At 51.5% G+C, this 14,574-nt stretch overlaps 1 protein-coding gene across 2 annotated transcripts in view; it reads right to left on the bottom strand.

Annotated features, from left to right (window-relative positions):
• LOC129338853 (mitochondrial import inner membrane translocase subunit TIM16-like) overlaps window positions 1-14,574 on the bottom strand; it is a 74,150-nt gene that overhangs the window by 48,492 nt on the left and 11,084 nt on the right. For both annotated transcript variants that reach the window (XR_008597972.1, XM_054993368.1), the window contains exons 6-9: window positions 12,974-13,050; window positions 10,651-10,701; window positions 3,681-3,767; window positions 3,181-3,263 (exon numbers count right to left, since the gene is read on the bottom strand). Coding sequence is in view for 1 of the 2 variants with exons in the window: in XM_054993368.1 (XP_054849343.1) it covers window positions 3,181-3,263; window positions 3,681-3,767; window positions 10,651-10,701; window positions 12,974-13,050 (298 nt within the window). In the remaining variant the exon portion in view is untranslated. The remainder of the gene's footprint in view (window positions 1-3,180; window positions 3,264-3,680; window positions 3,768-10,650; window positions 10,702-12,973; window positions 13,051-14,574) is intronic.

The raw sequence follows: 14,574 nt of genomic DNA, 5'->3' as shown, positions 1-14,574 counted from the left end.
GGGTGCCCCTTGTACACTCTTTTGCCATTTGCCTCTGCCATGCTCTCCCTCCCACCCCCAGTGCATCTGGATCAGCAGCCACTGCCTTCCAAACCTCTCGGCTGCTCATCTTTGGCCCCCTCTTACTATCTCAGATCCCAAATGTCTGCTACAAATTAGCCTAGGGGAAATGGTCAGCGTTTGCTTCTGTTGGGGGGAGGGAGACAGACACATGGCTGCTTTTACATGTATGCCTTGAGCCAGGCCTTCCAAGAGAGCCATGTCACTCCCTTTCAGTTCAGAGGAGCTCAAGTAGGAGCAGAAAGAGGCCCTGCAGGGCCAGGAGACCAGCGCTTGCACATCTTCCACAGGCCCCTCCTGCTTGGCCAGAAAAGGTCTTGCCTGCAGCTCCAAACGTCACCTGCTGAGCTCCCTTCTCCACACTGCCACTCATGTGAGAGAGCATCAGTGTGTCTTGAACTCCAAAGGAGTCTGGCCAGGATCCTTCTGAGCCAGCGCTGTGCGCCTTGCAAGCTAAGAAGGGAGTCAGGGAGAGGACTCACAGCAAATTGTAACATCATACCTGCTTGGTGGTTTGGCAATTTTGCTGACTCCTGGCAGGACAACTGACCCAATTAAAGGCCCTTTCTTTGCTTCCTGCTCCCCATTTTGTTCTCCAGCAATCCCAAGGGGCTCAACACACTTTGGCATTGGGCTGAGAAGCCAGGAAGAGGGGAGAGTGCTGGTTGTTGCAAGGAACTGGCTTGGCAGTTCATGGGGCAGAGAAAGAGAGAGCATGCACATGCGCGCACATGCACACACACACACACACACGCGCAAGTGTGTATTGAACAGAACTCTGGCTGCTAAGCCTGGGCAACTTTTGCTACTGACAATTGCCTGCTGCTCTCTCTCCAGCCTTCGTGAAAGATTAGATGCATCCAAGGAGCCAGAAACTCCATCCTCAGCTTAAGCAAGGGGATAGGACAACTATTTTCCCTGCAGTGCTCAAACTGAATTTGTGATGTGCTAATTTTCTCCAGCCTTCTCTTTCAGAAGCTAGAGATCTGCAGCATTTGTTAAAAAACCTCCAAGTTTCTAGTCCTTATGGCTAATCCCAAAATGTAGCTAGGCTTAAAAACTGGAGCAGATTTTTGGACAGGATTCAGCCGGGTTTATAATTTTCCTATCCTTCCCACTTCCACACAACTCAGTTCCACTCCACAATCCTATTCTTGCCAAACCTGATAGAAACACAAAAGTGACTATTGGGACAAGGCTGAATTTGCAGAATTAGCATTCTGGCTGCAGGTAATTGAAGAGGACAGAGAGGAAGGATAATCAGTTCTGCCCATTGGGACTGAAATTCGGCAACTGCCACACATTTGTACAGGAGGCCAGAGGAAGGATCAAACTTGGATGTAGCTTCCCAGGGAGCACCTGAAACAGGGCTGCAAGCTTGGCTGGGAAAAATGGGGAGAAGACAGCCAGCAACAGGGAAGGCACATGCTGCCCATCCCCAACTCCCCAGCACCTGCCTGGAGCTTGTGGGAGTGGAATCTCTCCTATAATGCAGTCCCAACATACAATATGAACCACACAAAACACCTTCTGTCCAAACCAGTTCCCAGACCAATCAGAACAGGCTAAACTCATTTTTGTTTAGTGAGGATTCCCACCCTCAGAGTGTAGGGGGGCAGGGGTGGGGTCTGGGCCACAGGAAACCCACCTTGCAAGTTTCCCAGTACCTCCCCTTGCATGCACAATGTTCTGTAGCTGCTGCCCACTTTGTGCATACATCACCACTCCCGAGCTTCCTGGGGTCTCCCAAGCAACATGGCCTTTCCCACTGGTTTGGTTTGCAGACAGGCAACCACCCTCCCATCCACAAAACCAACATGCACTTTATTAAATGCCTTTCCATTCCCAGAAAGTTGCCCTGGGAACAAACCTGCAGATCCTGGCTCTTGTCCAAAGGTTGAACCAAGCACACCATATTGTTTCAATGAGCACCGCAGTGAAAACGGGCATTTGTGCCACCTCAGTCAATGGCAAGTTCCACAGGACCACGGACACACCAGAAACTAGGGGTGTGTGTGGAATCTGAATGTAGAGCAGCACCCCTGCCTGGATTATGTTGCATGCTCTGTGCAGAGGATCATGTTGTCCAGGAGGGATGGTGCTGCTCTCAATGGCACCCACCCCTCCATGCCGCCTGCCTTAGCTGCCCAGTTGCCCCCCAATACACCCAGCCCCCTTCCTCTGCTTATCAGGTCCAACTCTAAGGCAACTGCAACCTTGCAAAGTCCCAGAGTAACATGCAGATAAGTAAAGCACACATCATGCCACATTCCTCGGTGCAGATAAGGGCCCCACAGCCAAAATAAGCCAGCCGGCTGGAATCAATTTACTCCCTTGCTCTGTATTCTTTTTTCAAGAGCAGGGAGCCAACCCAAATCCAGCAGCCGCCTCCTGGCAATTACGCAAACTTGGCTACAACCAGGAAAGGGGGGGGGGGATCCTGCTTCCTCACTTCCCCTCCCCCACCAGTGCTTTTAGGAAGATTTAAGAGGCTGCCTATCCAGATATAGCTATATGGAAGCATTTGTGGCACACGCCTGACTGGAAGGAGGCACAAGGGAAAAACGCTGCCCCAGCCGGGTCACCTGGAGGCCATTCTCATTGAGGCACCCCACCAAATAACCTAAGGCTGCTGGCCTTTGATGCAGAGCGAGTTGATCTCCCTCTCGATACACCACCCTAAGGCAAGCATTTTGGTGGGCTTGCTTCCCCCCCCCCCACATTCAAAGGAAGAAGGGCAACTTGAGCTGGGGCTCTGACAGCCACCACAAGCAGCAGAGAAAGGCAGGGTGGGGGAGTTGGGGATGGGCCAATCCGTGGGACCAAGACAGTCTGCAGACTGAACGCCACCCCACCCTTTTCTCCTGGCCTTGCTCCTGAGCAAGTGGAATCATTTCAAGGGCTGAAGCAGCCATAACACCAGCACAGAGGAACCCAATTAAAGAACAAAACCATCTCTCACGCAAACGCGTGCACATGCACAAAGGGGGCTGTTCACACAGGTCTGCGGGCCAAAACATCACAACACTCCTTTCTCCTTCTCCCTCACAACCCCAAAGGAGGTTGAAGCACACTGGAAAGCTGCACCCCAGGCCCTGCCTGGACTCTCTGGGATCCTACCTGGGGGATGCGTCTAGGGTGATAGAAGCCAGAGAGCATGTGAAGGCCCGCGTGTCCCAAAGCCGCAGCTCACGTTCTCGCACCTGGAAAAAGAGTCAGGAGGTTATGATGTCATCGGCATTCCTGTAGCATTCCCAATGGGTGTGATATTTAGAAAGTAACAGAAGGAAGAGGGCTTACTGCCCAACAGAACCTGCTCCCGAAGATTCCAAAGCCCTGGTGCAGGATGCGGCCCTCTCCCCTTGCCACAGCCTGCCACAAGAGGGGAGACAGCCTGCATGGTGTAGTAATTACAGTGTTCAGGCTGGGCGACTCAGGTCAAATCCCCACTCTGCCATGGAAGCTCACTGGCTGACCTTGGATCACACACACTCAGCCTAACCTACTTTGCAAGGTTGTTGCAAGGATAAAATGGAGAACAATGTAAGCCAGCTTTAGGTCCCACACTGGGGAGACAGGCAGCATATAAACAAATGACTGAATGGAGCTGTGTACCATACCTGGTTGAACCCAACAGAGAGGAGGCAGCCTCTAGAGTTCACCCAGATCAGCCTGGAGTCTCTGCCGTTCTCGTGAGCCAGGACACTCTGTGAGGCAGAAGGAGGAGAGTTGTGAATCTCAGCAACTGGGAAAGCTCAGTGCCCCAATCAACCAACCCCCTGCCATCTTTCCCTCACTTCTCTATGGTGGCCTAGATTCTGGGAACAGAAAGATGCATTCCCCTGGTGCCCCTCCTGGGAGGAATTCACTGACACACAGGTGATGGTGGGGAGATGACAACAACTAAAATCAGCTTAAAGCGGCAAAGAGCTACCAAGACAGAACCTCAAGTGATCAAGATAAAGAAAAAATCACTGGGGGAAGGAATCAGGTAGTCACCATCCATCAGGCTGCTCCACCTGCTGGCACCCTAAAGACAAACACACACCTCAGATCGTGAAGGGACAGCAGGCGCAGATCTCAGCAGGGACACCCACAACCGTCCCTCCAAATGGTTCAAACTAGGAAACCAAGTTATGACAGAAGGCACAAAATCCTCTGAGGTCACTCACTGGCCACTTTTTCCAGGAGACCACTTCTGAACCAAAAATAACAAAATCCGCTGGATCACAAAGACTGGATTGTTTCTGGAAGAATGCTCACTGGCCTTTTCAGAGGCACCAGCAAGCAGATGGACCCTGAAGCACAGCCTGATACCAGCTCAGACCGATAGCTCATCCCTCCCCTCTATAACCCCCCATCCTGTGATTTCCCATTATACACCTGTTTCTATTCCTGACTTTCCAGGAAAGTCAGGTTATGAGCAAAGAGGGAAAAAATGCAGGAGTGTGGGTTTGGGGGCTGTTGTGGATCCAGTTCCTGCTCTCAATGGATAAAGGAGGAGTGGGCCACGGGGCTGATAAGTTTTAAATTTCCTCCAGTTACCAAGACTGGGCTGCCATTTGGACAGACTAGGAGGCAGCAGTACTTGGAACGAGGAATACAGTGGCACGCTCCAGGGAGGGAACAGAATGAACTCTGGCCAATTTCTGCCCGTCCCCCACCTCTGCAGCAAAGTTCTAGTGGGCAAAGAGCAGCAGATACGGAAGGGCGGGGAAGAAGTGCACAGCAGTGCAGATGGCCACGAGTCCCAGGAGCGGTCAGAAGCTTCAAAGAACAGGAAAGATTTGAGGGAGGCTTCACCTTCACAGGGTGCCAGCTGCTTCCATAGCCAGTGGGGCAGGAACAGTCACTGCTGCCCCTGCCCCTGCTTCATTTCTCCCCTGCATGGAGAGGGAATCAACATGGTGATTTTTTTTTTGAGCATTTACATGTATGTGTGTGCATGCACGCACATGCGTACACACATGTGTGCCTGGAAAGCCTGGACTCTCCCTTTCTTCTCTTTTTTCCTACCCCTGCTGAGAAAAGGAGGAAATGGCCTTCAAAGAGCTGAAAATGGTGGTGGGGGGATGCAGAGCTTAGCTCTGCCCCTTTAACAGCGGCAGGTGGAGAATCCCACTGGATGCTCCAGTCAGTTCCTTTAACCAGATTAAAGTAAGCTTAAAGTGTAACCTGATTTAAAGGGGGGGGGGACATGGAACCAGACCAGCCATGCCCAGATTGGGCCAGATGCCATGTGAATGCTCCCAGTCTTCTGTGTGGAAGCAGCCTTTGATTTCCCCACTGCTGTCTCCAATCAAGCAGGTTTTTTAAACACCATGAAAGCCTACAAAACCTGTTTCAACAAAGGCAAAAATGGGATGCGCTGGCAAAGAGCTGCACCCCTCCCCCAACTGTGTAGAAAAGCCACTGCCTGGTTTTAGCTGTGCGTGAAACACAAGCAGCAAGCATGATCTTCCCAAAACTGTCAGGGCATGGGGGAGAGCAACTTCTGAAAGACGATGCCTCCCACTTCAGAAGCAGAGCACCAGACCTCCCCCCCCCCACACACACACATTTCATCTCTAGCCCCTCTTCAATAACAACAGGATACAGTAGCTAGATCGGCCTGCAGATGCCCACTGGGACAAGGAAGAAAGTATTCCCCAGCAGGAGTCCAATGCTGGCCATGCACAGGACAGCAATGGACTCTCTCTCTCTCTCTCTCTCTCATGCACTCCACACTTGGAGGGGCTTTGGGCTCCATGTAGTTGTACCAATGGGAAGGGAGTATCTGCTGCAAACAGGACCACGTGCAGCAGCCCCTGATGGTGAGTCATGAAGGAGTTCCTGCCCTTAGGGCCCCCCCCCCACACTGCAACTTTCCAGGGGGGGGCGGTACTGAAGCAACATCACCCTCTGCCCTCGACATGGGTGACTGGCAGGGCACAAACAGCTTTGGCGGTGGAAGGGGTGGGATGTTAGTTGTCAATATGGCAATCCCGAGACTGAATACAGAATTGTTTTTGCAACTGCTGAGTGGGACTAGAGAAGCGCTATACCCCACCATACCATACTCAGCAGAGGCAGAAGTAGGATGAGTGCCCATCCAGGGCAGCCTGTGCCTCTTGTCAAACACATCCCAGGGGCTAGAGTACATCACCACCACCCCATTCAAGAAGGGGGAGGCTTGCTCCCGCTCCCGCTCAAGGGTCCCTTAATCTGTGGGTGTCTCTACTGGGGGGAATGGAGGAGAGGAAGTGTTAAAGCAAAAAAAAGTGCTGGCAGCATATTGGGTTGCCTCAGCAAAAATGTATGGGGACATGATGGCCCCAATGAAGGAAAACCTCTAGCCAGCTCTGGCCTGCTCCCCCCTCCCCATACTCCTCTGCGCCAGCAAACAGACAAAAGAGACAAGGCAGGTATGCCAGAAATTGGAGTTGGGGGGAGTGGGAGGAAGAACTGGAGCAAGACTGGGGGAGGGGGCAGGGGGGAGACTAAAACTAGCACAAGGGAGGAGGGCAGGGAGTTCCCCTCCCTTGCATTTTTCCTCTTGCCTTCATTATTTTACAACTTCCCACACTAGGATAACTTTTCATACTGGAGCTCTCCTTTTGCACTTTGGGTCTTAATCCAGAAGTAATGTTGGGTGCAAAAATAAAAACTAACAACACCCAAACTAGCTCTTATGCATGTGAAGTGACAGGTGGGCTGCACCACATTTAAGGCAGGTCACTGGTTATGACAGGTGCAGATTCAGCGCATAGTCAGGGAGCCCCAAAAGCAGACATGTAAACTCTGCTTCTGTTTAGTTATTTATCCTGCTTAAATGCCACACATGCAACCTGAAGCCCCCACCCCCCACCTTTAAATATTCGAAACTTTGACTCTTGGAGTTTCCTTTTTCAGAACATAGAGGGCCTGTCCCCCCACACACACACATTCCAGGAGTGGAAGAGCAACATCCTTAGGGCAAAAGGAATAGAATGGGGTCAGGCAAGGAGGTGCTGCCTATCAGCTGCAGCTGTTGCTAACAGAACCCCTGGCAGGCAGGCTGTTGCAGTGGCCAGCTGTTACCAGCTCAGGGCATTTGACTGGGAGGAAAGAACAAAGGCAGACCTGCTTTGCACTCCCCCCTCCCCCGCACTGAGCCATTGCTACTGAGCCAAGGGAGGCAAGCAGCACTTTCTCACCTGAAGAAGCCACAGGCTGGCCACACACACTGCAGGAGTAGCCAGGCACCACCCTGCAAGCTCCCATGCTCATAGCAGCAATGAACGCTTCCCTGCTAATCCACCTTCCCCTCACCCTTCCTCAAGGCAGGAAGTTTTCCTCTGGAACTCTATTCAGTACTGTGTGCAATGAAAAAGAAAACTCTACAGCCCCAGGGGTTGAGAGAAAAGCCACTGAAACCATGGCTTGTGCAGTATCTGAATTCAGCTGAGAGGTAAAGGAGCCAGCATGGTGTTGTGGTTAAAGCGTAGGACTAGGATCTGGGAGGCCCACATTCAAATCCCAAATCAGCCATGGAAGCTCACCTGGTGGCCTGGGGCTAGTCACCCACTCCCATCCCAGCCTGTTGTTTGCGGGAGGGCAGAATGAAGGAGGGAAGAGTGACATTGCAAGTCAGGTTGGATCCCCGTTGACGAAAAAAGCAGGATATAAATGAAGCAAACTCTATGCTGGGGATTATTAGGAAAGGGATTGAAAATAAAACAGCTGATATTATAAGTAAAGATGTATGGTATTGTAAGTATAGATGTATGGTATAACCTCATTTGGAATAACTATGAGCAGTTAATGGTCGCTCACAGAAAGGGTATCACAGAGATGGGAAAAATACATGATCGAGTATATGATAGAAGTTCCTAAAATTATGCGTGGGGTAGAAATACTAGAAGTCTAGGGCATCCAATCAAATTGATGGGCAGTAGATTCAAGACAGACAAAAGGAAATAGTTCTTTACTCAACAAGTGATTAAGATGTGGAATTCTCTGCCAGAGGCAGTCACCGGTACAGACAGCTTTAAAAGGGAATTAGACAGATTTCTACCAGTGGTACTAGCCACTGTGACTGAAGAGAACCTCCACATTCAGAGGCTGTAAACCTCTGAATACCAGTGACAGGAGACAACTTCAGGGGCAGGCCTCGGCCTATATGCCCTGTTGTTGGGCCTTCAGAGTTAACTGGTTGGCAACACAGGATGCTGGAGTAAATGGACTACCGGCTGATTCGGCAGGGCTCTTCTAATGTTTAAATAAAAAAAAATGTTTTTCAAGGCCTAGGAGAGCCAAACTGAGGAGTGCAGAGAAGAAATGTGTGGCTAATTTCCATCAGCAGAAACTGAGAGAAGAGACTAGGTGTTGAGGTGGCCCCCTTCTAGGAAGGGGAGGGCTGACACAGTCAGCACAGCAGCCAGAAGAAAGGGGGGACTGAACTCCCCCCCTCCATTTCCCCCCTCCCATCTGCTGCTTGGTCTCAGAGAGCTTCAAACGCAATCGGCTCCAGATGCTTTGCCAGAATCTCCTTCCCAGCTTTCTTACTCATTTCCGCTGCCTGGTTGCTGCAACACCCTCCCTCCTACGTGTGCCCTCCCCTAAGAGGGCTGGGACAACTCCAAGTGCACATCACTCCCCCTCCTCTCAGATACCCACCCCAAACAAACACACACATGGCTAGTTGCCTGCCTACCTGCCCAGCTTTCAGATGTGGAGACCAAAGCTTTGGGACCCCCTGCAGGAGTCCCTGCTCCCTATAGCCTCTTTTGCTTGCTGTACCAACAGCCTGGCACTGTCTGGGACAGCCTGGAAGGAGACTGGGGTGGGGAGGGCTGCATGCTCCTTTTCCAGCATCACAGTCTAACAGTTTAGTTTGCCTGGAACAGCCCCCCTACTGCTATGGTGGGACTCGCCTCCCTCAGAAAGGGCATTTTCAACTACAAAAGTTCTTCAGAAGGGCTGAGCTCAGAACCCAAGGGGGATACAGCAAGGGAAAAGCAGGCCCTCCCGCCTTCAGAACCGGAGGCTCCTCCAAGTACAAGACCAGTAAGTAATCATTACCTCAGACTGATTAATATGGAACTGAAGAACTTTAGGTTCATATATTAGGCCTGCCTTGGGACACTTTGCCCATCCTTGCCAGCCACAAGCCCTATCAACTCCACTTCCTTTCCCTCAGCCTCTCTGTGTATTCCTTATCCACACAGTATTTCTGGATGGAGTGTGCTTCTGGGGGTGGGGTGGGGGGAGACCGGAAGTATAAAGCCTCTCATCCTGCTCTGCTGAGGAGCAGAAGCCGGAGAGCACAACTTGCATGGAGCTATAAATAGGTTTCCCAAACGCAGGCCAACTTTCCCCCAACTTCCCACGGCCTGCTTGGGAACGGGGAATGTTGCGAGCGGCTGTGGAGGGTGGGAGCCAGGTACCCCCAGGGTGACCTCGGCGGGAAAAAGGGAGTTCAAGCCACTTTTTCCCTTGCCCTGAATGCTCTCACCACTAGAACATGGGGCTGAGATATTTGACATGGGGAAGAGCTGGGTAGGATAAAGGCCCTGCCTCAAGCACACCGCTACCTCCCTGGCATGCTCCACAGGCTCTCACCTGACCAAAGTAAAGAGGACAGGTGCATGCTCTAGTGAGTAGCCTTCAGTTCAAGAGTGTGCCCTCTGGCAGCTGCCCAAGGGAAATAACTGCAGAATATGGAACTTGAGACACACATACAACCAGTCCAAGGCTCTGCAGCATTGCACTCACTTGGCACCCAGAAAGCCCTAGTTCAGTCCCCATCATTCCACTTCAAGGATTGCAGAAGGCCTTTGTGCCAGGCAACATTGAGCAAGATGATCCAAAGGTATGGCATTTATGTTAAGCAAAACAACATGATAGATCACTTCCTTGACAGAATCACCTCAGCTTATTGTTCTCTCTCTCTCTCTGTGTGTGTGTGTGTGTGTGTGTGTGTAAAATCAATTCTCCCTTCACATAAATAAATAGCCTGTCAAACGAGATCAAATCTTCCTTGTTATTGTTGTTATTTTCTAGAGGAAATATTATTTTTAAAGACAAAAAAAATTGAACAAGGGAGCAGTGAAGGGACTTTTTTCTCAGAATCAAGGTGACATGAGCATCCCACAATGCTATATTCCCCTCCCACACACACACAGGGGCACTAGGGAAGAGCTTTTTCAACAGGCTTGTGCCCCCAGATGCCCCTCGTGGCACCCCCTTTCTCAGTAGCTCAGGGCTGGCAGGGATACATCAATAAAGCTGATCCAAGGTCAGGCAAGGCATCTCCTAACTTTGCTATTCTCTTGAGCTAACACAATCACTGCCTACACTGACAGTACTCAAGAGACCACCACTTAGCAGACAATGAGATCAATCCTAAATAGGTCTCCTCAGATTCCTAGTCAAGTCTATTCAATGGGGCTTACTCCCAAGAAAGGGTTCGCAGGATTGTAATGTAACAGAGCAAGAGGGGATCAGGGCTCCGGACACTCAAAGAAGCAGAGTGACTGTTTTACACAGGGTGGAAAGTGACATGATCCACCCACCGCAACAAGGGTCAGCCCTGAAGTCTACACCGTGTTGCCACCCCCCAGCAAATACCTGACAGGCTGCACGCTGAGCTCGAGGGTCAAAGATCCGCAGCTTTTTATCCTGAAGAGACACAAGGCAAAATTAGAAGCACTTTGTGACAGCAAGAGTAGAGTAACGGCCCCCACTCCTCTGGATGGGCCCACCCTGGGCTGGGCCCTTCTGGAACTTCCCCACAAATACTAGTTCAGGCACCACCAAAAATATCCTCAAAGCCAGTTTCTGTCTCTATACATAATTTGGTGAGCTAATACATTTGACTTGGAGCTGAATGGGGCACTGTGCGAATCCCAGAATTCCTCTGAGCTGGCAAGAGACCCCTCGTGCAGAGACATTTGCCCCATTCCTCCCTTTCACACTTATGGTCTTCTCTCCCCATAACATTCACAAAGGACCCAATCCACAGACTTGGGGGGGGTCTTTTTAAGGAGCAGAGAATTTATTATCTACTCTAGCAACATTCAGTTATTGTATTTTATTTTTCAACATGATAAAAAGTTAACGTGCAAAAGTTACACCAACACTGTATTTTGGATTCATCTAAAAGCAGCAAATACTGCTCCATGTTGTCCTTAAAGATTAACCATTAGCCAGTCTGCTTGGACACTTAACAGGCATGCGCAGGCATGCACACATACACACTTTCAGTGAGCCCCCTCCGCTTGCCTGCAGTGCTAGCCAGTTGTCCCAGCTGATCACAGCTGAGACCTCACACCTTTCAGGTCACTGTTGCCCAGAAACTATCCCAACGGAGAGCCAATCAATTTGGGCCACTAAGGGCAGAAGTGGACTTCTTGCAAACAAATGTTGCATTGGAAGAGAGTACTTGGCCTGGGGGGGAAAGCCTCTGGAGCCACCTCACATTAGCCCTATAGAACACAAGGGCAAGTAAGATTCCCTCTTCCTAGCCTCACCTTTCAGGAGAGGTGTTCTTGAACATGCCATGAGAGATTGTGCAGTTATTAAGAGCGTATTAAGGTGTATCCTGCAGTGGGATACACCTCATCAGATGCACAGTACACACATACCCAGTGCCGGATCTAGGCACGCGGGCGCCCGGGGCAAACCTTGCCTGAGAGCTCCGTGCGCGCGCGCCCGCCCGGCGCTGCGTGATGACATCACTTGTGACATCATCACGTGGGCAGGAGCCATGCGCAGCAAGCCAGCCACTCCAGCGCCCGGTGAGTCATGGAGCTGGTGGCAGCGCAGGCAGGCGGTGGGGCGGCTGGCTGCCTTGCCGCGCACGCGGCTCCCAGCCCTGCGCTCAGCAACCCGCGCGGCAAGCCAGCTGCCCCAGCGCATGCTCTCGCTGCCAACGGCTCCGCGGCTCACCAGGCGCTGGGGTGGCCGGCTGGTTGCGCGGCCAGCTGAGCGCAGGGCTAGGAGGCCCTCCGCACAGTTAGTGTGCCCCACTGCCCTGTGCCGCCCGTGCGGCAAGCCAGCCGCTCCAGCCCACGGTGAGCCGCGGAGCTGGCAGCAGCGAGGGCGTGAGCTGGGGCAGCTGGCTTGCTGGGCAGCTGGCTGCACGCGCGGCAAGCCAGCCAGCCGCCCCATCGGCAGGGCTGGCGAGGGTTTCCCAACCCTGTGCTCAGCCTCCCAGGCAGCTGGCAGCCACGCCCGGCGCCCCCTCTTTAGCGGCGCCGGAGGCAGGCTACCCCCTTGCCCCCCCCTGGATCCGGCCCTGCACATACCTCCCAACCTAACAGGGTTTTTGAGATGATAAAATTGGGTAAAAAGACCCCAAGCTCCTTCAAAAAAGGAGTGGGATATAACATACATGGCAAGGGAAGCTAGGAGTATCCCTCGAACTCAGGGCATACAGAAAGCAGCTGTTGCAGCAGAAAGATACTGGGTGCCACCATGCCAAGGGCTCCAAGTGCAGATATGGGACTTAAGAGCCATTTGCACAGCTGTGAAGTCAGAGAAGTGGATTGCATGAACACAGAGCACCACCTAGTGTTTACTTGAAGTACAAGCCCACTGGCACCATGGCCGGGGAGGGGGAACAGGGCAGGAAACAACAGAGAGCTAAACAGAACCCTAAATCCAAGCAGAGGGATTACTGGTGAGTGGGAGCAAGGAGGAGCAAGGGGCTTTCCATGGCACCAGCTTGCAAAGCAGATCAGGTAGTGGGCAGGCTCCCATCTCAAGCACAACTTGCTTTGACTGGTCCTTCCTGCAAACAGCCAATTCCCAGCAAGAACAAAGCTTGTTCCTTGGCAGGCTCTTCCTTAGAGGCACACTTGGATGTCATCACTTGATAGGTGATCCTTGAAGAGGGGCTCACAGGCTAATCCCCAGCCCCCCGCCCCCCAGCCCAGCCCAGCCTGCCCACCTTGCAGGAACTTCCCAAGAGACCACCATCCGGACTCCAAGCCAGGCTCTGGAGCAGGTCATCGTGAGGCTCCAGCTCTGGGAGAAAGCAGAGAAGGACCCATCAGCTTCCTGGCACCAAACCCCCAGTAGTGCCAGCCAAGCCACCAACAGGCAACATCATTCTGTGTATCAACAACCTCAAGCCCCTGCTATCCTGAAAGCAGGGCTGGCAGGCAAGAGATAACACCTTTTAAATTACAGTTTTAAACATGAATATGCATCAAGACGGCCCAGAAGATTAAAAGCCACCTAAAAAAGCAGGTTACAAAACATAATCCATTTGGTCACCTAACTAGTGAGTGTCATGGCCTCAACAGTGTATTTGAACTCCAGGTCTCTCCAAGCCTATACATCAAATTCAAACCCTAAATTCTACTCCGCACTGACACTCTACACAGCTGGGAAAGGCCCACAGCCAAATTCATTTAGATCATCAGAATTATGGCCACTGTGGATTGCCATCCTTCCAACAGTCCAATCAAAGGCACCACTGAGACCATTACACTTGAACCCATGAAACTGCCTTATATTGAATCAGAACCTTGGTCCATTAAGGACAGTGTTGTCTACTCAGACTGACAGTGTCTCTCCGGGCTCTCAGGCAGAGGTCTTTCACATCTCTTACTACCAGGATCCTTTTAACTGAATATGCTGGGGATTGAACCTGGGAGCCTCTGCATGCCAAGCAGATGCTCTACCACTGAGCCATGTCTCCTTCCCAAATTCCAACAGTCTTATCTGAAATATCGCTGCAACCAGGGCTTTTTTTCAGCTGGAATGCGGTGGAACAGAGTTCTGGAACCTCCAGGCAAGCTAAACTCCCCTCTGTCTGAAGATCAGGGGGCGGGGCCACCAGCCATGTGACATTTTTGCTGAGGGTGATTTAAATTTTTAAAAACTCCCCCCTTGTTGCAACTGACCCAAAGTGACATCATTGGCCCTGGGAGCATGCATGCACTTTGCGCGCGCACATGTGGTACCAGGGGCACCACCTCCCGCCAAGAGTTGCCCCCTGTGCTGGCAACCCACTGAGTTCCACCACCTCTTTCCCCCCCCCCCCAAAAGCCTTGGCTGCAACCCATTTTCTAGAACGCATACAGGACATGGGAACATGAGAGCTCCCCAGCCACCTGGCTGCCTCATTTTCTACCCATGCAACATGTCTGGCACATCCCTCCAGAGCACTCCATTATAGTATTTCTTCAGAGCCTCTCTATCATTTTCATTTGCATCCGATGACCCATTTTCCCCTCTCCTCCTCTCATCATTAACTCAACTATTTTCACATTCGCAGGGAGCACAAGAGTTACTTAATACGTCCCAGAGCTGTCAAGCTCAACATAAATGCCAACAGACTGGCCAGAAAAACAAAGTAAGTCTCTAGAAAACATGGCAAAGATAGTTTTGGTGAGTAGCTAGATTTTTCTTAATAGAAGAAAAAGAGGATTGAATTTAAAAAACCTAGTTTACAGAATCGTATACATTTGGGTTTAGCCACCTGCCATCTTGGAAATTGGCTGCCATTTTTCAGAAAGTGCTATGGGAGTTGATACTGGGTGG

Source organism: Eublepharis macularius, chromosome 12 (genome assembly GCF_028583425.1).
Source record: "Eublepharis macularius isolate TG4126 chromosome 12, MPM_Emac_v1.0, whole genome shotgun sequence".
Taxonomy (NCBI): Eukaryota; Metazoa; Chordata; class Lepidosauria; order Squamata; family Eublepharidae; genus Eublepharis; species Eublepharis macularius.
The sequence above is the reverse complement of the archived record's forward strand: the minus strand, read 5'-3'. Positions and strand labels throughout refer to the sequence as shown.